General features: G+C 56.1%; 13 protein-coding genes across 13 annotated transcripts; 5 read left to right on the top strand and 8 right to left on the bottom strand.

Annotated features, from left to right (window-relative positions):
• Nucleotides 1-2,138: 2,138 nt before the first annotated feature.
• On the bottom strand, nt 2,139-3,304 carry N657DRAFT_686975 (uncharacterized protein). Its single transcript, XM_062796857.1, has 3 exons — nt 3,176-3,304; nt 3,016-3,087; nt 2,139-2,944 (listed from the first exon to the last, which is right to left on the bottom strand). Exons 2-3 carry the CDS (start codon nt 3,019-3,021, stop codon nt 2,276-2,278), a joined length of 675 nt encoding a protein of 224 aa, XP_062653469.1. The 5' UTR covers nt 3,022-3,087; nt 3,176-3,304; the 3' UTR covers nt 2,139-2,275.
• Nucleotides 3,305-4,082: 778 nt separating this feature from the next.
• N657DRAFT_640366 (FAD/NAD(P)-binding domain-containing protein) lies at nt 4,083-5,797 on the bottom strand. The gene has a single exon (XM_062791952.1). The coding sequence runs from the start codon at nt 5,777-5,779 to the stop codon at nt 4,187-4,189; it is 1,593 nt and encodes a 530-aa protein (XP_062653468.1). The 5' UTR covers nt 5,780-5,797; the 3' UTR covers nt 4,083-4,186.
• Nucleotides 5,798-6,513: 716 nt separating this feature from the next.
• Nucleotides 6,514-6,696, top strand: N657DRAFT_556952 (uncharacterized protein; the record flags this gene model as incomplete). The annotated part of the gene is made up of 1 exon (XM_062787953.1): nt 6,514-6,696. A coding segment is annotated over one exon (183 nt), but the record flags the coding sequence as incomplete, so codon positions are not given.
• Nucleotides 6,697-7,818: 1,122 nt separating this feature from the next.
• Nucleotides 7,819-8,556, bottom strand: N657DRAFT_563696 (NAD(P)-binding protein; the record flags this gene model as incomplete). The annotated part of the gene is made up of 1 exon (XM_062788233.1): nt 7,819-8,556. One exon carries the CDS (start codon nt 8,554-8,556, stop codon nt 7,819-7,821), a length of 738 nt encoding a protein of 245 aa, XP_062653466.1.
• A 418-nt stretch (nt 8,557-8,974) lies between these two features.
• N657DRAFT_91040 (uncharacterized protein) lies at nt 8,975-9,825 on the top strand. The gene has a single exon (XM_062797588.1). The coding sequence runs from the start codon at nt 9,323-9,325 to the stop codon at nt 9,773-9,775; it is 453 nt and encodes a 150-aa protein (XP_062653465.1). The 5' UTR covers nt 8,975-9,322; the 3' UTR covers nt 9,776-9,825.
• N657DRAFT_91018 (uncharacterized protein) lies at nt 9,826-10,930 on the bottom strand. Its single transcript, XM_062797587.1, has 2 exons — nt 10,335-10,930; nt 9,826-10,285 (listed from the first exon to the last, which is right to left on the bottom strand). The coding sequence occupies exons 1-2, from the start codon at nt 10,627-10,629 to the stop codon at nt 9,876-9,878; spliced, it is 705 nt and encodes a 234-aa protein (XP_062653464.1). The 5' UTR covers nt 10,630-10,930; the 3' UTR covers nt 9,826-9,875.
• Nucleotides 10,931-11,726: 796 nt separating this feature from the next.
• N657DRAFT_91046 (uncharacterized protein) lies at nt 11,727-12,768 on the bottom strand. The gene is made up of 3 exons (XM_062797589.1): nt 12,192-12,768; nt 12,088-12,130; nt 11,727-11,945 (listed from the first exon to the last, which is right to left on the bottom strand). Exons 1-3 carry the CDS (start codon nt 12,590-12,592, stop codon nt 11,826-11,828), a joined length of 564 nt encoding a protein of 187 aa, XP_062653463.1. The 5' UTR covers nt 12,593-12,768; the 3' UTR covers nt 11,727-11,825.
• A 2,356-nt stretch (nt 12,769-15,124) lies between these two features.
• Nucleotides 15,125-15,699, bottom strand: N657DRAFT_90944 (uncharacterized protein). Its single transcript, XM_062797586.1, has one exon. It carries the CDS (start codon nt 15,477-15,479, stop codon nt 15,183-15,185), a length of 297 nt encoding a protein of 98 aa, XP_062653462.1. The 5' UTR covers nt 15,480-15,699; the 3' UTR covers nt 15,125-15,182.
• Nucleotides 15,700-15,960: 261 nt separating this feature from the next.
• N657DRAFT_561847 (DUF1680-domain-containing protein) lies at nt 15,961-17,796 on the top strand (the record flags this gene model as incomplete). Its single annotated transcript, XM_062788086.1, has 1 exon — nt 15,961-17,796. One exon carries the CDS (start codon nt 15,961-15,963, stop codon nt 17,794-17,796), a length of 1,836 nt encoding a protein of 611 aa, XP_062653461.1.
• Nucleotides 17,797-17,866: 70 nt separating this feature from the next.
• On the bottom strand, nt 17,867-19,397 carry N657DRAFT_668612 (uncharacterized protein; the record flags this gene model as incomplete). The annotated part of the gene is made up of 2 exons (XM_062795451.1): nt 18,308-19,397; nt 17,867-17,946 (listed from the first exon to the last, which is right to left on the bottom strand). The coding sequence occupies exons 1-2, from the start codon at nt 19,224-19,226 to the stop codon at nt 17,867-17,869; spliced, it is 999 nt and encodes a 332-aa protein (XP_062653460.1). The 5' UTR covers nt 19,227-19,397.
• Nucleotides 19,398-19,443: 46 nt separating this feature from the next.
• N657DRAFT_90932 (uncharacterized protein) lies at nt 19,444-20,087 on the top strand. Its single transcript, XM_062797585.1, has one exon. It carries the CDS (start codon nt 19,640-19,642, stop codon nt 19,997-19,999), a length of 360 nt encoding a protein of 119 aa, XP_062653459.1. The 5' UTR covers nt 19,444-19,639; the 3' UTR covers nt 20,000-20,087.
• A 995-nt stretch (nt 20,088-21,082) lies between these two features.
• N657DRAFT_630523 (uncharacterized protein) lies at nt 21,083-21,804 on the top strand (the record flags this gene model as incomplete). The annotated part of the gene is made up of 2 exons (XM_062790983.1): nt 21,083-21,218; nt 21,281-21,804. 2 exons carry the CDS (start codon nt 21,083-21,085, stop codon nt 21,802-21,804), a joined length of 660 nt encoding a protein of 219 aa, XP_062653458.1.
• A 158-nt stretch (nt 21,805-21,962) lies between these two features.
• N657DRAFT_677269 (kinase-like protein) lies at nt 21,963-23,720 on the bottom strand (the record flags this gene model as incomplete). Its single annotated transcript, XM_062795975.1, has 1 exon — nt 21,963-23,720. The coding sequence occupies one exon, from the start codon at nt 23,718-23,720 to the stop codon at nt 21,963-21,965; it is 1,758 nt and encodes a 585-aa protein (XP_062653457.1).
• Nucleotides 23,721-24,235: the final 515 nt, after the last annotated feature.

The raw sequence follows: 24,235 nt of genomic DNA, 5'->3' as shown, positions 1-24,235 counted from the left end.
CGGGAAGACTCACAGCGCAGTTGTTATTGAAAGGAGAGGGGGAGTTGTCAGCCTACCAATGAGGCTGTCGAGCCGTCCCACCACTAGCGAGTTCTCTTGCAGTTGGGGCTGGAAACGATGAATTGGGTCTGCAGTCCGCTCAGCCTACGGCTGTACGAACGTACTTAACGTGAGGTTCTCGCACTGCCTACAGCACAAGATCCATCCACGTTGCACGGTAGGCTATGGAAGGTTGGATGATGCAAAATTCAAGCACTGTCAGCAACAGACATACAATAGATGCCTACATCACCAACTCATTGCCGAGAGCCGCAACCTGGAAATGTTGGGGTTGTGGCCGCTCGGTTGCGAGCCGGGAAGTGGACTGGACCCCCGGCCAACATGACACATTCAAGTCGTATTGGCCGATATTGGGTCGGAAGAAACAGCAGCGTCATGTAATCGATCGTTGCAGGGAGGCTCCAGATCCAAGCACTTGTAGAATGTCCGGTGAGTTTGAGACAGCTGTGGCGGTATCCACTCGATAACATTAGTTCTTCGAGTTGTAAGGCACTAGAAAACACCAGGCTGGAAACAACAAGGGCTCGCCGGTCCTGTGGACCGAACAGCAATACACAACTTCTACATGTTACATAAATGGACTGCGAGAGCCACTGTCAGCGTTCCGTTGCAGGATGATATTGCAGAACGGCCCAGCAGACTCCAGTTCAACATGGCGCTGTTGTTGAGAGGTAGGTCATTGAGACAGTCTTGGTGCGTACCTTGGGTTCCTTGGGAGAGTATGTGGCATGGTTGCTTGGCCTGCTGTCAGAGTTACATTCGAAGACGAAGATCCATAATGACCCAGAAGAGCCCAGTCCGTGGTCGTGATGTTGTGGAGGGGTAGCGCAGCGGGCGAGATGGGCTCAAGAGGACTTCTTCTTGATGGAGTCGTTCTATAATGAGGGTCGATTTTCCCAACTTCTTGCATCATTCACATCCCACACCGCCCCATCAACTACCAAGCACTCAGCCTACTCCCCAACTTTAAACCAAAACCCTTCACTATGCGCTCCACCACCCTGCTCACTTCCGCCCTCGCCGGCCTGGCCCTGGCGTCCCCGGCCGCCCGCTTGGAGCAGTCCAGCACTGCTTTGGAGAAGCGCGTACGTTTTCCTCTATCCCATTCTCTGCACCAGTGGTAGACTGAATGGCTAACAGATGAATGGACAGGGTGTCTTGTTTGTACGGCTGGCCCATTTGTGAAATTTGTTGAAGCTCACACAACCTGGTCTTTGATGATGGGTGAATTGTGGTGGATGGGGTGCTGTGGGCTGTCATTCAAGGAACCCTGTCTCTGACCTGGAAAATCAGGTTGAATACAATTCGTTTTACTGGGACGACTTTGTCTGATACCGGGGATCACAGGCCGCCTGGCGCTCTGCCTCTGGAAGAGAGCGATCGTTTGGAAACTGCACATGTCCAGGCCGTAATTTGTAAAGGTATCCAGTTCATCCTCTTTTTTTATTTTTATTTTTATTTATGAAGCATGGAGGAAGAATCTCAGTGGCGAGTTGAGGATGTTGCAGACCACGCCGTACGTTGCGGACGCGGATACTACGGATTCGGGCTTGGGCCGACGGGTCTGGCAACCCCGAACTCAGAACCTGGCCAGGCTGGGGGCAATTCGCGACGAAACCAGCCCTCATCTGGTCATGTACCTGGCAGGGTGGTTCAAGATATGACCTACTAGGCCATAGGGTGTGTGAAGGGAACCCAGAGATATCAGAGCCTCTTCAGCTGCCTCTTGGCTTTATTCAGTTTTGTCTGGCGGCTGGAGAAGCCGAGGAAGAAGACTGGGTACTAGAGATGCCGCTTCGGTGCCGAGCCCATGATTATTTTATTCATGGCGCTTTGTGTGAGGTTTGTGGAGGAGATGATAGAAGATCGGGTGTGTTGATTGTTGGCTTGCACAAACAAAACCGACACGGAAGGTTCAGGATCATGATCCGAACTACATCCTCCGTCAAACCGGACAAGGAGGGCAACTGGCAGAACAGGTTCCACCATCTGCGGAAAGCACGCAAGTCAAGATTCTGAGTTGTGGGAGAGTAAGATATCTATTGCGAAGTGACGTGTTGAGCGATGACTCCCAACACCCACTGATTCCTCCGCACCGTACCTGAAGACAACGCCCAATATTAAAGCAAGACCCGTCCCATTTCCCAGCATATCACTCCACCTGTACCGTGACAGCAGCCTCAATCCATGCCGTCAATCACTCAGGCTGACAGGCTCAGCAGAATCCAAGCCGACCGTCTCCGAAACAATCCCGCGGATAGAGGCAGTCGCAGTAGCGCTCACAAAACGGGTCATTGGAAGCGGGATGGGCACCATCCGTGCAGAATGAGCCGGCCTTTCTGCAATACTCAGTCAGGCCAGAGGTGCACTCGATGTCGAAGACTTTCTCGGTGGCCACGTTCCGGGAGGTGAGGTCCGGGGGCGTGGCGTGCGCATCGATCGGCGCGGCATCAGCAGCCTCGGCCACCTGAGTCGTCCCGACCTTCTCAGCGCCAGCGGTCTCGGTGTTTCCGGTGCCGTGCAGGGCAACGTCAAGTTTCGATGGAGCGTCGTCCTTCGAGGCAGCCTCGCCCTCCCCATCCTTGCCATGAAAGCCGGTGACAGTGCAGCAGCCTTGGTAGTAGTAACACTCGCAGTTGAGCGCGCACCATGCGTTGTAGGAGTAGGGATGAGTATCACCGTCACAGTAGGTTCCCATCTGGATGCACCAGGTGGTGTAGCCACCGCTGCAGTTGAGGAAGGACTCCTGCTGGGGTTCTTGCTGAATCCCGGCGGCCAGCTCCCGGGATGTGAGGTCCGGGGCCGTGGCGGGCGGATTGATCGGAACAGCGAGAGTCGGTTGGGCGCTCAGACCAAGGCCGAGGAGCTGGAGAATGGTTGTAGCCTGGTTGGGAACAAGGTGTGTCAGTGCAGTGCTCACAATACTGGGAAGAGGATATCCTCGTGCTTACTCACCTTCATTGTTGTCGCTCAAGACCGAAGATAACCGAGGATATGGAAGTGATCGGTGGTCGCAATGTGCCTTTCCTATGTCAGATTCGGTCTCGGTCAGCGTTGTGAACATGGACGGAATGGACTTGGTCAAGCTAAATAACCAAGCAGAAAATTCAGATACCTCGAAAGAGTGAAAAGAAATCGCTGGTGATCGCAACCTCGGATCTCGTGGTATGCGGGTTGAGGGTTGATGGAGGATCTTGTTGAAAGAAGTCGGTACAGCTCTGTACAGAGCCCACAACGTCTGAGTGCGTTGTTTTGTGGTTGAGGAGGAGAGCAGAATGATGGAAGATTTTGAACCTTCTATATAAATTTTTGAAAGGCGGTGGGCATGGATCAGTTCGGCGTTCGGCTTCGGGGCTCGCGTAGCACATGCAGGAGCGGTTGGAACGGAAGCGTAGGTTTGAGGCATTCCCAGTCGCCCTTCACCATCATCATTTCTGATTCTTAGGTTCTTTTGAGCTGTGCCGGCTTGTGAAATGATGCATCCTTTGAGTCAAAGCATTGTGGGCAGGCGCCTGTGCCTCCGCTACGTAACAAAACCACTCATCCCCAGAGGCAAGTTCTTGGGTGGGTTGGCAAGAAGAGCTGTCAGGTGTCCTTAGGTGCTACGGTAATAAAGGTCAAGATATAGAGTCAGGTCTCCTCCACACAATGGCGCCATGGGTGCTCTTGATGGTATGCTCTGAATCATCCGGCGGCTCATCCCATCCTCTGTACTTTCTACAGCTATATATAGGCTGACTGGGACATGTTGAGATTTCCGCACCAGCCTGTGAGAAGTATGCCTGGCATCAGCTATGTCGTTTGGTTGCTCCTTTCACTGGTCAGTGTTGTGCTGCTTGCTTAAGCTGCTTGGTGGCTGTGACGTATTCGGGTTCGAGGTTTGAGAGTAAAGCAATAGAGGTGTCTAGGGAGGTTTGAGTATAGTCACCCTCACAAGCGAGAAACAAAACATTATGGTGGCCTGGGACCACACTTCTGGGAACCGCAACGAGTAAACGTGGGGGCGTATTACTATTATTCAGCTGAGAACTTGATACAGATATGGCTCTATACGGCTCAAACAAGCATCGAGTGATTCAGAAACAAAACTTCACCGCTTGCCTCAAGCACCATGCATCACTAGGCCTCAGATACCCTTCTTATCGGCAAACGTATACCTCATGCCCTCCCTGACATTGCTGGTCATCAGCCGCCACATATCCACCGCCCAATTCGATCCATTCACCCAAGGCGCCTTCCCGGCAATCTTGGGCAAGCGATCCATCGCCGACACGACATACGTCGAGCTGAGATTGATGCCAGGCAGCACCGGCATTTGGGCCCTCTCGGCGGGTTCAATGCACGGCATGGCCATCGTGGCCTCGACCTTGTCCATATACTTAATCACCTTGATAAGCTGACGAACGCGCGCGTCCGCGCCGGGAGTCCACGTGGCGGCCGTGTAACCCGATATCAGCCCCGAGTTCGGCACGCCCTCGAGCATCACACCATTCCATATGTAGCGGGTGCCGAGCGTGTCGTTGACCGACTCGCCGTCCACGGTGGCCTTGACGCTGGAGAGGAGGGAGAAATACAGGCCCGTGGCGGTGATGATCATGTCTGCTTCGAGGGTCTCGCCCGACTTCAGGAGGATGCCCGTCTCGGTGACGGTCTCGACGTTGTCGGTGACGACGCGCGTGTTGGGCCGGTGCAGCGCCTTGAAGAAGTCGGCGCCGGGGCAGAAGCAGAGGCGCTGCTCGAAGGGGTTGTACCGCGGGTTGAAGTGCTTGTCGATGTCGAAGTCCTTGGGCAGGGAATTGCGCATCTCGCTCATGATGAAGCGCCTCCCCACTTGAGGGAAGGTCTTGAGGAACCCAACAAACAGCGTCTCGATGAGCATGCTGAGCCACCAGTGGATTTGGGCCGCCCACGATGACGGCATGTACTTCGACAGGAAGGCGCTCGTACTGTTCTTGCTGGGCAGGCTCATGACGTAGGACGGAGAGCGCTGCAGCATGGTCACGCTGTGGGAGGTCTTGGCGAGGGCGGGCAGCAGGGTGATGGCGGTTGCTCCGGACCCGATGATGACGACCTTCTTTCCGGAATAATTGACCTTCTCGTCCCAGAACTGCGGGTGCACAACCTGCCCGCCGAACCTCTCAATCCCCGGGATTACGGCAGGCAGCGGCTTCTCGTAGCTGTAGTAGCCGCTGGCATTGATGACCCACCACGCCTTGATCACCTTGCGGTGGACGGTTCCGTCCTCTCCCTTCGCGTCGACCTGCAGGGTCCAGCGCTGCTCCTGGCTGCTCCAGCTTGAAACTACCACGCGATGGCGGAGGCGGATCTTCTTGTCAATGCCCTCGGCGGCAGCACACTCCTCCATGTACTGCTTGATGGCGGGCGCGGGCGCCATGTTGACCTCGTGAGGCCAGGGCCGCCACGAGAAACCAAACAGCCCCATGGAGCTGTCGGTGCGGATGCCGGGGTACTTCCAGAAGGCCCATGTCCCGCCCAATTCAGCGCGCGCCTCAAGGATGGCATAGCTGTGGTGCGGCAGCTGCGTCTTGAGCCGGTAGGCCGTATTGATGCCGCTGAGGCCGGCCCCAATGACCACTACGTCGAGGTTCTCGGTTTCGGGCTCCATTGGCGCTTGGATGCGGTTGCTGGTGTTGCGGGACGCGAGAGCCGAGGAACTTTTATCAACTCGCACTCCTGCTGGCTGATTGGCGGGCTCCATGTTGAATGTGGACCGGCCCTGAGTGCGGCTGCCGGGATAATGCAGAAGTCATCTGAGGCCATGGGCGGCAGGCGGTCCTTGCCGAAAAGCCCGCAGCACCGTGTATCGCACCGTATATATAGCGTTATACATGTATATCTACACTGTGAGTTCTTACCCCTGAACTTTGCTTGGTTCAGACGATTAGTCGGTTATAATAGTCAACAAATAGTTAAGTGCAATCTTTCAATTCACTTTTGAGACTCAAAATTGCACTAGTACTCTTTGTTTCACTTCAGGAATCAACACCATTCCGTAATTCACATCGACTTACCATGGCTGTCGAGTTTCAGGCTGAGAAAGAGGACGCCGTCCTCTTCGTCGCCGCGTACCACTGTCACGACCACGACCTCGTCATGATTTGATCTGCGCCTGATGAGCACGTCCCGGTTAAGCACCCCAATATTTGACCCTTTTCGATCCCGGCAATATCCTCTCTCGGCGACCTCGGCCAGTTGCCCGTCGAAATCATATTGGCCGTTTGCCACAACATGATCCTAACCTCTCGGTGTTTCGTTTCCGCAACGTCAACCGATCGGCCCGCGTCATCCTCTCCGGTCTGTCATTTTACCGAGATGTCGTCAACCATGCCCTCGAAGCGTTCGGGCTGCCCTGCGCACCTGTATCGGCATCCGCTTCACGCTGGCCGACTTACACGTGGAGCTATACTGAAAGAAGTGCTTCGTCTGCGGCTGTTTGGAGGCCACATTTTGCTCCTGGAAATCAGGCGCTGCTGCTATAATTGTCTCCGAAATACTTCCGGGTTGCGGGTGGTTGGCATCGCCAATTTCGCCAATTACACCGGCCTTCCTCAAGCATGGCTATGCGAACACCTTCCCGATGTGCATGCCATCCCAGGGACCTACTCCGAGCCACAAGTACGGCGCACGGGTGGCCAGAAACTTGTCAGCTGGGACATTGCCGACTGGTGAGAATACATGAAACTCGAGCGCCGACCCACTACGACAATTCATTCTGCAGCCGCAATGACCCCATGGTATCGAGAGTTGGACGACTGCCATGGTGTCCACCGTATTCCCATACCCGGATCGCAAGACTGGCCGAGTCGAGCGTGGCGTGCTCTGCAAAGGTTGTTACGTTTCAGACACGATCGATCTGCGTTACCTTCCTACCAATATGACTTTGGGGACCTTCCCGGAAGCATGTTCGGTGTCGATTACACCTATAAAAGCAAGAAGTTCTTGAAGAATTTCAAGATCTGCCCCGGGAGCACAAGAGTTCTGGGTAAGGAGCCTAAAGAGCACCGTCGAAATTGACGAGCCGAGTTCACCAATAGAGGCGGGAGCCTCAGCCAAGTCGACAGCCACGGCAACCCAAGATGAGCGAGGGGGTAGCACCGTCGGCGGCAACATGTGGGAGTGACAAGGGACCACGCCGCAATAATTTCAGCCACGGTCCTGCTGTCGAAGTCTCTGTGACGGGCACCTTCGACAGCTGGGGTTAGGCCCCTTGGCCTAAACGAGCCCAGGCGGCCAAAGAGGTGCCTTCTGTGAGATTTGTTCACATTTAACCGTTGTCCGGATGAGCAACGCTAAGTAGATTTGTTACCATTCATCAGCTCAATGTACCTGCCCCCAGGATTCGAGGTTACAAGCGAGTGGGTGGAAGATAGCATTGACTTTGATGCGAGGAACGTGGGGTGGTGAGCCAACATGGCTGAGTCAGCTGGTCACCACCATATCGTCCAGAAGGAAGGGTTTCCTTCGTGGGTGTGGCAACAGGGACATGATATCAAGAGCTGAGCAACATACAAGCACGATCCTGGTGCTGGAATCTTGGGCAAATTCATGTAAGGTAACTACTTCTGCCAGTTCACACAAAGACCATCGGATAACTCTCACGTCAAGGGACCCAGTGTCTGAGAACATCATCATTTTCCACTCGCCAAAGCAAGGCCAAGCTACCCCCTCGCTTCAATTAGCGCAACCCCCCTTCTCAATCACCTCCCACGTCTCCCCACAGGCTGCTCCCTCACCTAATCACCACTCCAACACCTCCCCTCTAAAATTCAGAAACCTCCCACTATCCCCCTCCTTCAACCCTTTAATAACCCCCAACGTCCCCCTCGCACTATCCTCCACCTCAACACTCGCCTTGGGCCCGCCCATCTCAGTCTTGACATGGCCCGGGTCAACACACACAACCACAACCCCCTTCCACTTCCCATCCTCGCCCTCCCTTAACTGCCTCGCTTGATGTACCGTCAGCATGTTCAGCGCCGCCTTGCTGATGCTGTACGGCGTGATCTCGGCGTTGATCCGCCCGTCCAGCACCATGGTCATGCTCGCGATGCCCGAGGTGACGTTGACGACGCGCGCGGCGGGGGACAGCAACGGCAGGAGGGCTTGCAGCGTCAAGGCGGGGCCGAGGACGTTGCTTGTCAAGTGGGAGTGCAGGGCCGACGCGGACAGGGTCAGGGCGGTTTCCTCGCGCGAGTGCAGGACCGCGGCGTTGTTGATGAGGACGTCGATCTTGAGATCGGGAACTTTGGCGGTGAGGAGGGAGGGAAGGGCGGCGATGGACTCGGACGAGGAGATGTCGCATTCCAAGATGTGGATTGTGGCCTGCGCCGGCGTCTGGATGGCGCGTAGGGCGGTGAGGTCGCCCGAAAGGGACCGCACCAGCGCAAAGACGGTGTTGGCGGGGGATTTGGCGAGCTCGCGGATGTAGCCGAGGCCAATGCCGGTGCGAGCTCCGGTGACGACGTAGACAGGCATGGTTGCTGTGGCGTTGAGCGGTGTTTGACTTGCGAGATGGTGATGTGATTGAGTTGAAAGCGGCTGTTGACTGACTTGGATCGTCATTCACATCGGCGCCGCTTCGAGTTATATCCCCATCGACGGCAGCACGTCTGCCCGCGTCTTACAGAACGTCCATGGACTTAGGCCCGGAGTTAGCATGTTTGTGGATCGGGATATGGCGACGGCGAGGAGTCAGAGGCTTGGTAGTTGCAACACCATCACGATTGTTGTCGGCTAGCGCTGAAGAGTGGCATCGGCTCGATTCTTCCGCCTTCTGAAAGATGCGAGGCGCATTTGGCGAAGCTTGACCGAAGCCCGGGTGAGTGGATTTGTCATCCGCTTCCACCGTCCTGCGAGCGGCTGTCGTTGAAAGTGGAGACGGGAACGGGAGTCCGGGCCGGGCCCAGGCGCCACTCTGGCGAGGTTTTACCGCGCCGGCGTCGGCTTCCGGGAACGCTCACGCCGGCTTCGGACTTAAGCCGATGAACCAGAACACACGTGTTTACTGGCGACCTTGGAACACTTAAGACTACCACGACGACGACGACGACCACCACCACCGGGCCTGACTTCTCTTTATAAATGAGATAGTTATCAGACCATCATCAGCACGATGTCTGAGCAGGAAAAACACTTGACTGTCAACAACTGCATGAATAAATCATCGTCCCTAAATTCACCGTCCTCTTGAACAACTTTGACAGAAAAATACAGAAAGCATATCATCACTCATGACGCACCTATGCTTCAACGGCAAGCAACACACTTCACAAAAAGGAAGGCCAACCTGAAGGACCCAGACGAGCCAAGAAACCAGAACAAAGGACCTGCCCGGCAGCCCTGCCTCAGTTCCGCGGCGCACTTGCGCCAGCCAAGACCGGAGTCGTCCAATACCAAGGAAAGCCAAGTAACGGCCAAGCCCTGTCCATCAGATAATCAGCGTCCCTTCCCGCCCTCGCTCACTGGCCAAGCGCCGAGCTCATGTGGCCAGCCGACGGCTGGGACGTCTGGGCGTCGTGGCAGTGCAACGGACTGCAGAAGACTGCCGTTGCTTCAGTGTTTCGGCCAAGCCTTTTACGCCCTCCATCGTCGACTGCCCATCCCTTGTCATGACGCGATGACATGTGGCCCTCCTCCCCGTTTTCAGCAAAGAGCGACATTCCCCGATGTGACCCTCCTCGTTTGCAGTGAGTGATTGGGTTGCCATGTGGACTTCTGGCAGCCCGGGCGTAGCCGCTGTGCCTCGTGGTGTTGAGGTCTGCTGAATCTGGAGAATGAATCCAGCCCCGTGAGAGTCAAGTGGCAGCAGACCGGCGTCGCGACCAAGAGCGGCCCAGGCGCACAAGGAAGGGAAATCGGCCCTGGTTTGTCTTGGAATCGTTGAGCTCATCGAGAGTGTTCAGGGACCAGCTTCGCTTGTTCACAGAATTATCCGCAGATCCCGGAGTCGTAATCGACCGTTGTCTGCGTGTCTGCGGCGTAAGGGGCGTGAACTGTTGCTTCCTCGGAGACATGATCTGGGAGGATTTCGCAAAGGACTGCGGGGAGGCCGCCATGGAAATTACCTCTCCTTTGCGGATGTCGTTCTCTTGGCCGGCCAGAGCCTCGCTGTTGACGTCTTTGTAATCCGCCTCGGAGCTGTCGCTGGAGGGGGCCTCGCCCTTTCCTCGCATGAACGCGAACGGAAACTCCAGGTCATTTCCAACTGTCGTGGGTCAGCGGTTTGAAGAGGAGGAATCGCAGAGTGAACGAACCATGAGTAGACCACAGGCGCACGTCCACCGAGTACTTGAAGAAGTCGCTGTTCACGGCCTGGTAGCCATCCTGGGCGAGCTGGAGCGCAACCCACTCCTCGGCCGCCTTGACGGCATTGGATTTCTGGCCTGGAACCAGGAGCTGCGTATCTATGCTAGCAGCAAAGTTCAGGATGAACTGCCTCCTGGAGTGCTCGGCCGCCGTCAGGGCCTTCATCACATTCATTCGCTCCAGATCGAGCGGCGTTGATCGCCGTCTGCGTTCCCTCACTGCCGCATTCGCCGGTGCGGCCATAGCGCGGTTCCAAAATGCAGCCAGCGACTCTCGTGTTAGGGATGTCGGCGATGACGGAAGGGCCGTTGTGGTTGCGGCATGGAGATCCTCAGCGCGAAAACTGGAGAGCCAGAGCTGGTTGTAGGCTTGACGACTCCTAGTTCAGTTAATAAACCATGTACAACAAGCAGCGCAAATGGTCGAAACGGAGGAATCCGGGTGGCAGGAGCGTCGATGTGTTTGGTAACTTGCTGATATCGGATCGGGGACTTGTCAAGGCGGAAGATGTTTAGGTCAGCCGAGCCTGGGATCCGATAAGGGCGCGCTCTGGCGACCTTTAGCCCTTCCACTGCAAAGTCATGCCGAGATATTTTCGGAAGCCAATTCAGCGCGATCCAAGAGGTCGGGACCATTCCCCAGGCCATTGCCAAGCTACCGCCAAGGGCGCCGTCCAACTTGGCGACGGCAGTCGATGACAGACAAGGGAGTAGTGCAGAAGGAAAATGCGGGGAAGGTGACGAGATTCATGGGCATTCCTGGCATTGAAGAGGTCTGCGTCTGCCTTTGATCCAAAAGTTTAGGGGAATGCCCGGTCGCTGCCCTCTTTCCCACTTACAACGAGCATGGCGGTCATGACTCGGTTCTCAGGCAATGTGCAACCGCGCCGGAGCTGGATATCACCAAGCGACTTGGCGGTCGATCCTTGCTCTTCTCGAAAGAAAGCATGCCTGCAGGCAGGGATAGAAGTGCCATGTGTCGTGGTCACTAGCAGACCGAAGTTTATGGAATTGGCGGTGGCGGTTTCGAAGCACACAATCACTTCCTTCATTGCCATTTTTGGCCTCCAACAGCTCTGTAAAACCATCCCTTTCAACCCGTTACCTCATCCAACCAGAAGTTGCCGTCCCTCCTTCAACTTGAACGGGTGGCTTTGTGATATTTGCCAAGGAGGGAGACCCGATTGCCAATACTTATTCCCAATACCCGTGGACCTGACAACACGAGCCGCCTGGTTCTGAAAGCTCGCTGCCTCCGCGGGTCGATGAGAATGGGTCTCTTGATAGGTACGTAGTTTAGTGCTCCGCTTGAGCACAAGAATCCCAGGCTGAATGTTGAAGGAGCGATCTCAGCGATTGGGAGTTCCACCCCCTACGATCAACGCACCGTCTCCATGTCTGAAGACCACGGTTCCGCCAGGCGGCCCCTCTCAGATTCTTTCACCGGCGAGACAAAGTTGTGTACCGTCGGGCAGATGCATCAGCCACACTATGCTTTCCAAAGATGGCTATCCCACTTGGCATTTTGATCCTAATGCGATCGGCGTTGTAGTGAAGGGACTGTCCAGAGCATCAGCATCCAGTTTCGACTGCACGCTGGGGTTCGAGACGTGGAGAATGATTGCAACAGATTTAAAAAGACGATAGGCTGTGTGTGAACCAAGGTCTCGTGATTGATCTTGTTGATCGTCTAGTACCGTACATATCTACTACAGGCATGTCCCCCAACTGCCAGAACGTGGCCTCTAAATCACTAGCATTAGTCAGAGGTCCAATGATGTTGGAAAGGGGCCCACTCGTACTTGCGCTCCTCTCATCCTCTCAATTTTTGGGGTAGGCCGGTCCTGTCGGCCTGCCGGCAAGCGGACTTGGACGGTAGGTAAACTGTGTACCGGAATGAGATTTCGAGTAGCACTGCTGCAGAGGCTTGACTTTGCTGCGTACCTCTTGAAGTGTTTCTCATTCAAGTGGACGAGCGCCTTCACCTTATGTATAATCAAGAGGTCTTGAACCGTGTAGCTCTCCGACGGAGTGCAGTCCCTGTGAGCGCCCCCAGATTGTCTCTTCAACATAGTAGATTCTTCAATCGTGTCCTGGGGCAGTTTCTTTATGATGCTGACGATCACGGAAACACATCCGGACATATGTCTTGACAACGAATCCAAGCGCTCGGTAAGCCAGCGTGCTCGGGTGAGCGCTCCAAGCATCGCACAGTCGCAGGTGCTTCTAATTCTGGCTGCTTCTGCATGACGGAGTAGTACGGCCCCCTGATCTCGGTGACGCCGACTTTCCGCAGCTTTGGGGGACGACTGTTGTGGCGGATGAAGCCGAAGGCGTTCTCGTCCTCGAGCATGATCTCCGGCTGATTGGAGGATGCATCACGGTGAGGGCCCCTTTGTGAGTTGGACACCTGTTGTCGAAATGGCCCTAATGTCGCAGGGCTTGGCCAAGTGGGGCGCCGCGCCAGGCAGCCGCTGCAGGGCTGACCGAAGGAGTGTTGAGATGTGCCGGGCGGTCATTTCGGTCTCTCAAAGGCCGGCGGTGCTTCCTCAACTGGTGTTGGAACAGTTAGTGTAGAGACTCGGAAGCTCAGAAGCTTGGTTGATGAAAAGCGCGGCGTGTGCTCTCTAAGAAGTGATTTAGTAGTAAATGAATGAATTCGCTTGTCGTTGCCAGTTGAGAGTTTTTTTTGAAGGATTGAACGTGATGAACTGACAGGTTGATCAGGCTCCGTGTTGTGCCGCCGAGTGATATCACCGTCCGGCTTGTTCATGCCTTCTCCGTAAAGATCAACGTCACATCAAGCGCCGCTGGAACATGGCAGCTCAAAGGTTAAGGCTGGACAGAATGCGCATCAATAATATGTGTTGGAGGCTTCGGTTTTCATCCCTCATGCTGATGGAAAAGGAATGATTGAAGTTTCGGCCTGGGGCTGCGCTTCGGCGGCGCCATCAAGCAACCGGGATTGTGATAAAGCTTACCTTTGATTACATACATAACTGCAGCCGTAACGTCACCATTGTGCAAAAACAAGAATACAACACGAAAAAGGCGCTGAGAGGGTGTTGAAGCTCGGGCAAGGTTCGCTCACAGTGCAGATTAACTAAGGTACAGCTCCCCCGGTGTTTAAAGGTTAGCGCGAGACAAGCCCCATCGGCTAATCAAAAGGAGCAACCATTAGGTTATTTAGCTCGATAGAAATCTTTGCCATTCTAAAAAGTCACTTCCATAGCATTTTGTATCGTAAAGTACCTTCCAACAACGCTTGCATTTGTCCAGTCGTCCTGTTTAATCTGGACATGCCTTAGATGGATATCCGCGCTCTGATCAACCATACAAGCATCTATAACTCGCCTGCCGCGGAGCGGTTTTACCGCTTGCAGTGTCAGCGAATCCGGCATCCGCAACTCACAGAACTTGCGAGCCAAGCCACGACATCTACGCGGCGCCGCGCCCAGGAACTCTCCCGAGATCAGAAAAAAGAGGCGCGAGCCTGCGCAACCATGCCAAGTGGTCCTATCAAGCGATTTCCCACGCCTTAGGAGTGACTGTGCGGCAGGTGCAACGCGCTTGCGACGGACCAGTCACTCCTCAGAAGACTGGGCAGGTGGGCAGACTTCCGCTGATCCGTACTCCGCAGAAAGAGATTCTCCGCCACTACCTCGAAGCCGATAAATTCTTCCGCGAGCTCCCATGGGGAGATCTGAAGCACTAGATCCCGGGTTTTGAGCTCTTTGGAGAGACTGCGATCTTCAATGCTATACGATCAATGGGTTACTCGAGGAGGAAACGCCCCTGTAGGATTGAACTAACTGCTCAGCACCGGGCTGCACGACTCGCCTTTGCACAGGAGCAGTTGGCTCTGCGACCTAATCCTGAGGACTGGGAGAAGGTTATCTTTAGCGACGAGACTTGGGCTACCAATACCCCTACGTGGAAGAGGTGGATTACTGTGCACGACACTGAAGACCCTCGTACTTGGGCACTTCTTCGGCAAAAACCACACGGCTGGATGTTCTGGGGCTGCTTCGCTGGACGGTATAAGGGACCCGGGTTCTTCTAGGAGAAGGGATACGGGGGTATAAATGCCGAGAGATATCAACAACTTATACTTCCACTTGTACGGCAGTTCTGGGATTCTAACGGCTGCGAATTTGTCTTTAACAAGACAATGCTGCTGCTCATAGAGCTCTCTCAACCAGGCGTCTACTTACGGCACTTGGACTTGAGGTATTAGAGTGGCCTGCTCGGAGCCCTGACCTCAACCCGACAGAGAACCTCTGGCACTGGCTGAGGAACTATATCAAGGACCACTACCCAGATCTTCAACGACTTAGTCTTGCGGCTCTCCGTATGGCTATTCAGGAGGCATGGGATGCAATTCCGGAGGATCTATTAATGCGGCTAGCGCACTCGATGCCCGACAGGTTACGGAAAGTGATTGCAGCTGAACGTGGAAGTACAGAGTATTAAAAAATCAATGATTTTTCTACTCCCTTCAAAGTATCTCTACTTGCTTGCTTCTTTCGGTTAGTCGGTGGGGCTTGTCTCGCGCTAACCCTTAAAACCCCAGGGGGAGGTGTGGGTACAAGTCCAAACGGTATTACCTCACTCCGTCCGGGTCTCCCACCGGTCAACCTGTCAGGTACGGAGCTTCTCAACTTCATTGCATTAGGTTGAGGCAAGGAACGCAACCAACAGCAGACACGACACTAACATCCTTGTCATCAACAACACCCCATGCTAAGTTTGCTGGCAGACTCAAGGATATACCGCATAATCCGCAACCCAATTCAATCAACTACGATGCTTCACTCGCGAGAGAATGGATTCTTTTTCTGCCCGGGGGCTTCCCAATTCTCGATCAGACTGCGGGGAAGACACTGAACTCCGGCACGCCACATACACGGCTGTGCAAGTCCCAGCCCCGCGTTGAAGGGAAAATTCTTGAGGGGGCCACATGGCAGCTGGGTTGCAAGTCTCCTTAGCATTTTCTCTGGAGTCACTGGTTGAACTGCTTTGCGACCTTCCAGATGTCGCTGCATCTGACAGCGTCGCATGCCGAAGCACTCCTAACCGCACCAATAACCGCATCGATTCCGGATGATCAACATTCACAAACTATGCAGTATTAACCTCCCCAATGGCGGTCGACTAGTCTCCTTGAATTCCACGAATCCCCATCTTGACGGCAGAGTACGTCTTGCCACGAGAGCTCGGCAATGGCGTGGTCTGAACTCACTGGGCACCGAACGGCAGGTAATATTCGCTGAATGCAAACCTTGCCCGTCGAGAGACCATCGGGGGCATGCTGACGACGTCTGCCAGAGGTTACATCTGCTCAAGATGCGCGGGGATTGTACGCCACGCCTCGCCATAGCCAGAATACTATAAAGCCCCCTCAAATCGCCTCGATGGCCCAACCTTTGCGCCGAAGACATTGTCATTGGCAGTGGGATGTTTGAACTCTTTACACCTTGGTGTCATCCTCAACGAAGTGCAGCCTCAACAACTTCCGGGAGCACAACACAAGATGCTGCTTTCCAGTATCCAAGGCGCGCTCCTGGGCCTGTTTATGACGGTCTTACCCACGGTGGCCCAGGCCGCGCCAGCAGCCACCGAAGCTAGCACTCTGGTTTCCCCCTTCAATCTGAGCGCCGTGTCCCTGACCGACAGCAGATGGATGGACAACCAGAAGCGGACCGTCAACTACCTGAAATGGGTCGATCTCGAACGCCTTCTCTACAACTTCCGGGCCACCCACGGCCTGTCGACTAAGGGAGCCACTCCAAACGGCGGATGGGATGCCCCAAACTTCCCCTTCCGGACGCACGCCCAAGGCCACTACCTCACGGCCTGGGCACACTGCTACGCCTCGCTTCGGGACACCCTCTGCCGCGACCGAGCGACCTACCTCGTCGCCGAGCTCGCCAAGTGCCAGGCCAACAACAAGGCCGCCGGGTTTGGCGCCGGCTACCTCTCCGGCTTCCCCGAGTCCGAGTTCACCGCGCTCGAAGCACGCACCTTGAGCAATGGCAATGTTCCATACTACGCCGTCCACAAGACCATGGCGGGTCTACTTGATGTCTGGCGCCACATTGGCGACACCAAGGCTCGCGACGTCCTTCTGGCGCTGGCCGGATGGGTTGACACCCGCACCAGCCGGCTGAGCTACGGCCAGATGCAGGCGATGCTTGGTACCGAGTTTGGTGGTATGAACGAAGTTCTGGCCGACCTGTACCGACAGACGGGCGACAAGCGTTGGCTCACCGTCGCGCAGCGATTTGATCATGCCGCCGTGTTTGACCCGCTGGCATCCAACCAAGACAAACTCAACGGGCTGCACGCCAACACCCAAGTACCCAAGTGGATAGGAGCGGCCCTCGAGTACAAGGGCACGGGGACCATACGCTACTGGGACATTGCCAGAAACGCCTGGAACATCACCGTCGCAGCACACAGCTACGCCATTGGCGGGAACAGCCAGGCGGAGCACTTCCGCCCGCCCAACGCCATCTCCCAGTACCTCACGAAGGACACGGCCGAGGCCTGCAACACGTACAACATGCTGAAGCTGACACGCGAGCTCTGGACTCTCAATCCTGACAGCGCGGCCTACTTTGACTTCTACGAGCGCGCCCTGATCAATCACCTCCTCGGACAGCAGAATCCGGCTGACAGCCATGGTCACGTCACCTACTTCACTCCGCTCAACTCGGGCGGCCGACGTGGTGTTGGCCCGGCGTGGGGTGGCGGAACGTGGAGCACCGACTATGACTCGTTCTGGTGCTGCCAGGGCACGGCGCTGGAAACGAACACCAAGCTGATGGACTCGATCTACTTCCACGACCAGTCGCGGTTGTTTGTGAACCTGTTCACCCCATCAATCCTGAGGTGGGCAGAGCGCGGTGCCACGATCACCCAGACCACCGCATTCCCGGTGGGTGACACCACAACCCTGACAGTCAGCGGCTCCGGCACCAACCAGCCGTGGGACATGCTAATCCGGATCCCGTCTTGGACAACTTCTAAAGGTGAGATTATCATTAACGGCAAGAACTCCGGTATCCGTGTCGTGCCAGGGTCGTATGCGGTGATATCCGGCCGCGCGTGGAAAGCGGGCGACACGGTCACGGTGCGGCTGCCCATGACACTACGGACGGTGCCGGCAAATGACAATCCCGGCGTGGCGGCTGTGGCCTACGGTCCGGTTATTCTGTCTGGTGACTACGGCAACAACTCGCTATCGTCGATGCCGACGCTGGCGCTTGACTCGTTGCACCGTATCCAGGGGCTGGAGTTCACGGCCAGCGCCGACGGGAAGACGGTGAGGCTGGCGCCTTTTTATGACGCGCATGCGGTGAATTATAACGTGTATTGGGTCACCAGGGGTCGCCTGCCGCGGACTTGAGGAGGAATACATCGGAAATTTCTCTGTCTCACTCTCTCTTGTCCGCGTCTTCGCGGGAAAGCAGCAGAGCCTAGCTCCGGCATGGTGTCATCAAGGGACCAAGCCCGATGAACGCCCTGCGCCGAGAATACAATCCGGCCTTCTGAGAATCTATCATACAGAAGAGTGACAACTTATGAAATAACATCAAGCCACCTCAATAGATCCCCAATCCGGCCGTGTTACAACCAAGCCAAGAGAATCCTGGGTCTTCCTAGGCAGAAAACCTCTACTGCGACCTTAACCACGCCACGATGTATCAATCACCGCCCCTATGGTTGCTTAGCAGGTGACCACCCTCACTTCCCTCCCCTTGTGGGACGTTGTAACCTCCCCCGAGAAGCCCTCCTCCTCAACCGCCGCGGCACCACCACCACCCTCCCGCCCGTATCATCCTCCCCATCCTCCTGCTCATCATCGCTATCATCCCCTCTCCCCTTTCCTTTCCCCTTCCCCTTCCCCTTCCCCTTACCCCGACCTTCCCCTTCCGCCTCCTGAGCCTGCCGCTGCGCCTGTTCAATCTGCCGCAGGATAGCCTCCAGCTGGGGGACAGGGACCGCACCGTTGTTCTGTGCCTGGCCCTGACCCTGGCCCTCACCAGTAAGGAGCTGCAGGAGTGTCTCAAGGTTGAGTGCGTTGCCTGTTCCGTTGCCTGCGGCGCCGGTGAGCAAGTTGAGGAGGTCCTGCAGGTTGAGGGCGTTGCCTTTTCCTTTTCCTTTGCCGTTCCCCTTAGCGCGGCCGTTGCCGTTTTCTTTGCCCTTACCCTTGCCCTTGCCGCGGCCAGCGTTGTTGTCGGTGCCGTTGTTGCCGACTGTGGCTGTGGCAGTCTCGGTAGCGCTGGCGGTAGCTTCTTCGGCAGCTGTTGTCGTCTCGACGGCTGTGGTCGTCTCCGCGGCGGCTGTCTCGGTTGCGGGTTCGATGGCGGTCTCAGCGGTCTCAACGGTCGTCGTCTCGGCAGTGGCTTCCGCGGTAGTTTCGGCGGCGGTTTCGGCGGCGGTTGTCTCAGCAGTCGCCTCGGCAGTAGTCTCGGCGACGGTTTCTGTAGCTGTCTCAGTCGCCGTCTGAGCGGCAGCGGTCTCCGTAGCCGCACCTTCGGCGGGCTCGGCCACCTCGGCGGCGGTTGTTTCGGCCGCGGCAGTCTCCGTAGCCACCGCCGTAGCGGCTTCTGTCGTGGTGACCCCCGGAAGGGCCCCTCCAAGGTTGAGATTCCCGCTGAGCAGGCCTTGGATAATTTCCTGCAGCTGGGCCAGGAGGGCTTGGTTCTGGCCTGCGCCAACACCTTGAACGTTGCCGACCGGAACGAGGATCTGTCTGGGTCGGACATGCGCCGTGTGTGCGGCGCTGAAGAAGAGCGCGGCCACGACGGCCTGCCGCCAGGAGAGGGGTGCCATTCTGGGGTTCTTGGGAGGTAGTGGGGAACCAAAGAATAGAATCGAGTGCCAGCTCAAAGAAGTCTAACCAGCAGACGCGGAGAAAAAGAACCTCAAGAGATGGAAATGGTGATGCAGTGGAACAATCTGGAAGCCATCTGAAGTGAAGGAGACGGCATATTTAAGTTTCGAATAACTCTAAAAATAAAGTCGAGATGCTCGCACCCGACACCTAGTCTTGGTATCTGGTCCAAGGATGTGGAAACATAGTCGAGACACCAGTAGACTAACGCCGGTAACTTTGATCGGCAGCAGAGACAATGCAACAAAGACGTTGAGCGAACCATAATTGCGAGTGATAACCGGGACTCTATGGATTCTGCTGGGGTCAGCGTCGATCAGTCGCATCTGAGACCCGGCGCTGGGCCCGCAAAATGAATTGCATGGAAACTTTGCCGCTCCGATCAAAGATCCGGCGATCCGACCGCGGGTGTTGCCCACAGGGTTGTTGTCGTGCTTCCCCTGCCAAGCCCGGTGCCGTTTCAGGGGCCATTCACCCTTTGCGTCCTCGTCGTTTCAGCAGGACGGGAGGCTGGAGCTGGGGAAGCTCGACTATTTTGGGTTTGGGGCCGCTGTCATCGTTATCATCCCAAACCTTCCAACCTTGCGAGGACTTCTTTGTCAAGGGAATCCGCCATGTGAGACAAGATCCTCCCGACCATCTGTGCAAGCTCAAGGCAATGCGAGCATCCCTCGGTGTTTGCCAGCACGGTCGAGCGCATCTTCTCATGTGACATGCTAACTTGACATCCTACACGCAGATTTGGCTTCACGAAATGATATCGATGTGAATTGGGCAAACCTTCAATGCGGTCAGGGTTGCCAACAAGCAGCCTCAGTGCCGGCGGTGAGATTCGGCGCACACACATCTCGCTCCATCTCCACTCCCTGTTGACGGCGAAAGATGGCTTAATGTATGAAGCTGGCCGATTTCATAACGAAACAATTTCCTGTTGAGGAGGTATTGAAATCGGTCTCAGGGATGGAAAAGGAAAAACAAGGCAAATGGGAAGAAAAAAAAGTGCCTCGCGAACCATACAGATGGGCAGCCGGGGTTAGGGTTACCTGAACTCTTAACCAAGAACTTCTACCACATTGTTTCATCCCGTTCATATCACAGTAACTATATCAGATTGTTAAGAAAGCAGCAAAACAGCACTTTCTACCAATCAAAAGTGACACAGCAACAAAGTCCGGTACAAAAAGACACCCAACCCCCCAGAATCCAAGAACACGGTGGTGGTTCAAGTGAGCCTGCGTCGATTTGAGCAAATTTCCCGCCTCTTTCACCAGGCGCCAAGGCCCGGTCCCCCCATCTCCCACACACTTGCCCTTTCGAGAAGCGCAGCCAAACCATGATTGGACGCTGCCCCAACGCCTGGCGGGGTTGAATGCCAGACATCAACCCACTGCCTTGGGAAGAGGGCCGCGCTAACGACAAGCTTTCTTCAAAGGACCGGGGAAACAAAGCGATGGAACCAAGTAAACTTGCTCAATGGGCTCAGGTGGCGCCGCCGGTGTGCTGGGGATTGATTGGTGATGGCACTGCTAAGCTAGCCATGCATGCAGAGCCGCCTTCCCGAGTCTGTGCTGGGAAGCGAGAGCTAAGAGCATCCATGTGTCCTGGGACCAGACGAGGCACGGCATAGTATAAGAACGTATGCTTCGCCCAGACCGCAGCTTTACACCCAACTCTTTGCCCGATTTGCCTTTCGCGTACCGTTACTCTGACGTACTACCGATCGGTGTAGCTTACCATCTTCCCCTCGTCCGCCTTTCATCCCTTTGCCATCACTCTTCCAAAACAACGCCCAAAAATGGCCGCCCTCGCGCTCCTCCTCCTCGCAACAGCGAGCGTCACACAAGCCCACTTCGGCATCGAATATCCGCCGATGCGCGCCAACACCCTCGGCAGCAGCCGAAACAGCAGCTACTCCCAGTGGCTACAACCCTGTATGTCCAACCACCTCTCCCTCCGCTTAGTCTCCATGATTACTAATCCCAATGTATTCCAGGCGCCGGCGTACCAGGCAACCTAACCGACCGCCCCATCACGCCCTGGCCACTCTCGGGAGGTAGCCTCAAGCTGGACCTGCACCACCCCTGGACCTACATCTTCATCAACCTGGGCCTCGGCTCGGACGTGTCCAACTTCAACTACACGCTGACCAACCCCTTCTGGAACGAGACGGGCAACGGCACGCTGTGCGTTCCCAAACTGGCGCTCCCCGCCGACCTGCCTGTGACGGACGGGTCGCAGGCAAGTCTGCAAGTCGTCACGGTCGGCGACGACGGTAATGCACTGTACAACTGCGCGGATATTGTGTTTTCGGCGAACGCGACTGCGTTGGAGGGGAATGCGTGCGCGAATAGTACCGGGCTGTCGGTGGTGCCTGTTGTGACCGCAGCTAATGCTCCGGCTAATGGTACCAACGGTACGGCCAAGACCGGTACCGGGGCGGTGAATGGGGTGAATGCGGCAGCGCTGTCGTCGGTTATGGCGCTTGCGATGGTGTTTGCGCTGGGCATGAGTCTATGAGGAGATGTTAATGATAGACGGTGCGTTTGATAAACCCGGTTGGGTCCTCGGATGCAGAGATAGCTTGTGGTTCCGGGTAAAACTCTTCCTCAACCGACTTGCAAACCATCCGGATAGGTTGCGCAGACAGTGTTAATATTCCCGAGCTGTGTGCTGACTCATCCCTCCTGCTCAGCAAACAACTGGCTGACAATGTCCTTCATGGTCAGCCGTTCCTTGGGATTCGGCGCCAGCATGCCGTGCACCAGCCGTTCCAGCTTGTCATGGACATCAAGCCCGTTCCGCACGGCTGTAATCTCGTTCAACCACGTCCGCATCCTCGCAATGGCGGTAGCCTGCAGCTGTGGCGACTTCTCGTGTACGTGTGCGATAGTCCAGAACAGATATCGCGGATGCTTGCGGTTGGAGCGCGACTCGGGCAGCGACATCTTGCCCATAACATAGAGCATAACCACGCCCAGGGCCCAGACGTCACTCGGAGGTCCTCGTTGCCGCAGACCGATGTATTCGGGGGGCATATACCACGGGGTGCCGCCCGGGGAGCGCTGGCCGTTCTCGGTCGAGTGGCCCAGGTCGCACAGCACGGCTCCTCGCTCCCGGCTAAACAGAATGTTTGCGGGCCGGATGTCGTTGTGCTCTAAGCGGAGCCGGTGGAGGTACTCCAGTGCGTCGGCGGCATCTTCCAGTATACGCAAAGCGTCGGTTCGATCACCCGAAAACAGGTCGGTTCCGGACGTCCTCCAGGCCGCCAGGTTTGGGATCATGACGGGTTCCATGTACAGAGAGAGGAATCGGGCGTCGCCGCCGTACAGATGCACGATGTTCTTGTGTCTGAGCTTGGAGTGATTCTCCACCTCACGCAGCCACGTCTGGGCTTGCGAGATGACCTTGTTAGCCAACGCGCCCTCGTTGGCCTTCTGCCCCGGAGCCAACGTGGTGTTGACAACCTTGACGACAACGGATCTGCCGGGTATTGCCGAGTGCTGTGCGGTGAAGACGCTGGACAGAGTAGACGATGCAATGCGGTCTTGCATCGTGAGGGTACAGCCGACAACTCCTCCGCCATGTGCGATCTCAAGCGTTTCGTTGGGCTGCAGGTCGAGGAACGGATGACCAGTGGATGCCACGAGCTCCTTGCCCTTGGAAGCTGTGTTTGGGGGGATGAACACGATGACGCTGTCCTCCTTCTTGTCACCGTCGGCCCCGGACGGCCGGCGCCTCTTCTCCGGACTGCCATCGTCATCGCCGGAAACAAAGGACCTTTTGCCAGTCGAGTTCACCGCGTCACTCGGCCCCGATGGGACAGGCGGGTTGCTCGTGACCGGCCGCAGCCGCATCGGCGGTCTCTCGAGGAGGCGGAAGTCCAGCAGATCAGTGCCGTCCATGGTGATCCGCCACGTACCCGGGGCAAGGGCCTTGCGGAAGTCTGGATTGATGGTGTACTGCACACCGCGGCTCTCCTCAGGCTCCTCAGAAATCCGGGAGATGGTGAAAGGCACATTGGACCGGTTGACGAGGATCTGATTGTCGCTGGCCGGGTCGTAGTACACGATGCACACGACTCTGCGATCCGGAATCTGGGGGTCCGGAATGTTGATGGTGTAGCTGACAGAATGGGCCGTCTGGCGGACGGCCAGGACCTCCTGCGTCGTCATCTCCTCCTCTGCTACCTCAGGACGCAAGGCAACAGGCATAACATTGCGGTCCTCGCGAACACTGCGGTCCCGGGCCAGCGGCCTCATAAGAATGCGTATATCGTCATCCGGCGGCACCACCAACTTGTCCAGCGGGACAGAGCTGTTGATAGCGTTGAACTCCTCCATTCGAGACCGTTGCAGGCGGGCCTGGATCTCGGTCTGCGAGAACGGCTCCGTCCGGTCCTCGGAGACCTCCGAGTACTCTCTTGCGTCACCCATAGCGAGGCTTAGGTTAACCAATATTCAGGACAGGTGTGTTTAAGAATGGGGTGAAAACAAGTCAGGATCAGTGCTCAAGAACACGGCGCAGAATGAGCCGGGCGAAGGAAGCGAGGCAGCCGAGATTTCACCAGCAGTGCGACATGGCGAGAGGAGAAGCCACGGAAGCAAATGTCGAGAAAAAAGAAGCTGGGACGCAGCGGCAGATAAACAGGGAAAACAAGAAGCAATTCCCGTTGCGCATGCCCTTGGTTTAGCGCTGAAGAAGTGTCGTCTTGAAGAGAATGACCACTGAACCGAGAGTCAGATGGACCCCGGTGAGAGCGCGGGGAGCGTGGAGGGAGCCCTGCTGATGGGGCATCAGCCTCACTCGGCGGCCCATGATTGGAGCGCAGCCATCGAAGTTCTCAGAAGAGAACCGGCCGTGGGTGCCTGGCACCGGGCCGTCGCCGCATGTGCTGTGGCTGCTGTTCGCGCGAAAACAAGACGGCGCCTTGCACTCGACTTCAAGCTGC

Source organism: Parathielavia appendiculata, assembly GCF_033297405.1.
Source record: "Parathielavia appendiculata strain CBS 731.68 unplaced genomic scaffold N657scaffold_1, whole genome shotgun sequence".
NCBI classification, from domain to species: domain Eukaryota; kingdom Fungi; phylum Ascomycota; class Sordariomycetes; order Sordariales; family Chaetomiaceae; genus Parathielavia; species Parathielavia appendiculata.
Note: the sequence above shows the minus strand (reverse complement) of the source record. Positions and strands in the feature narration are given on the sequence as shown.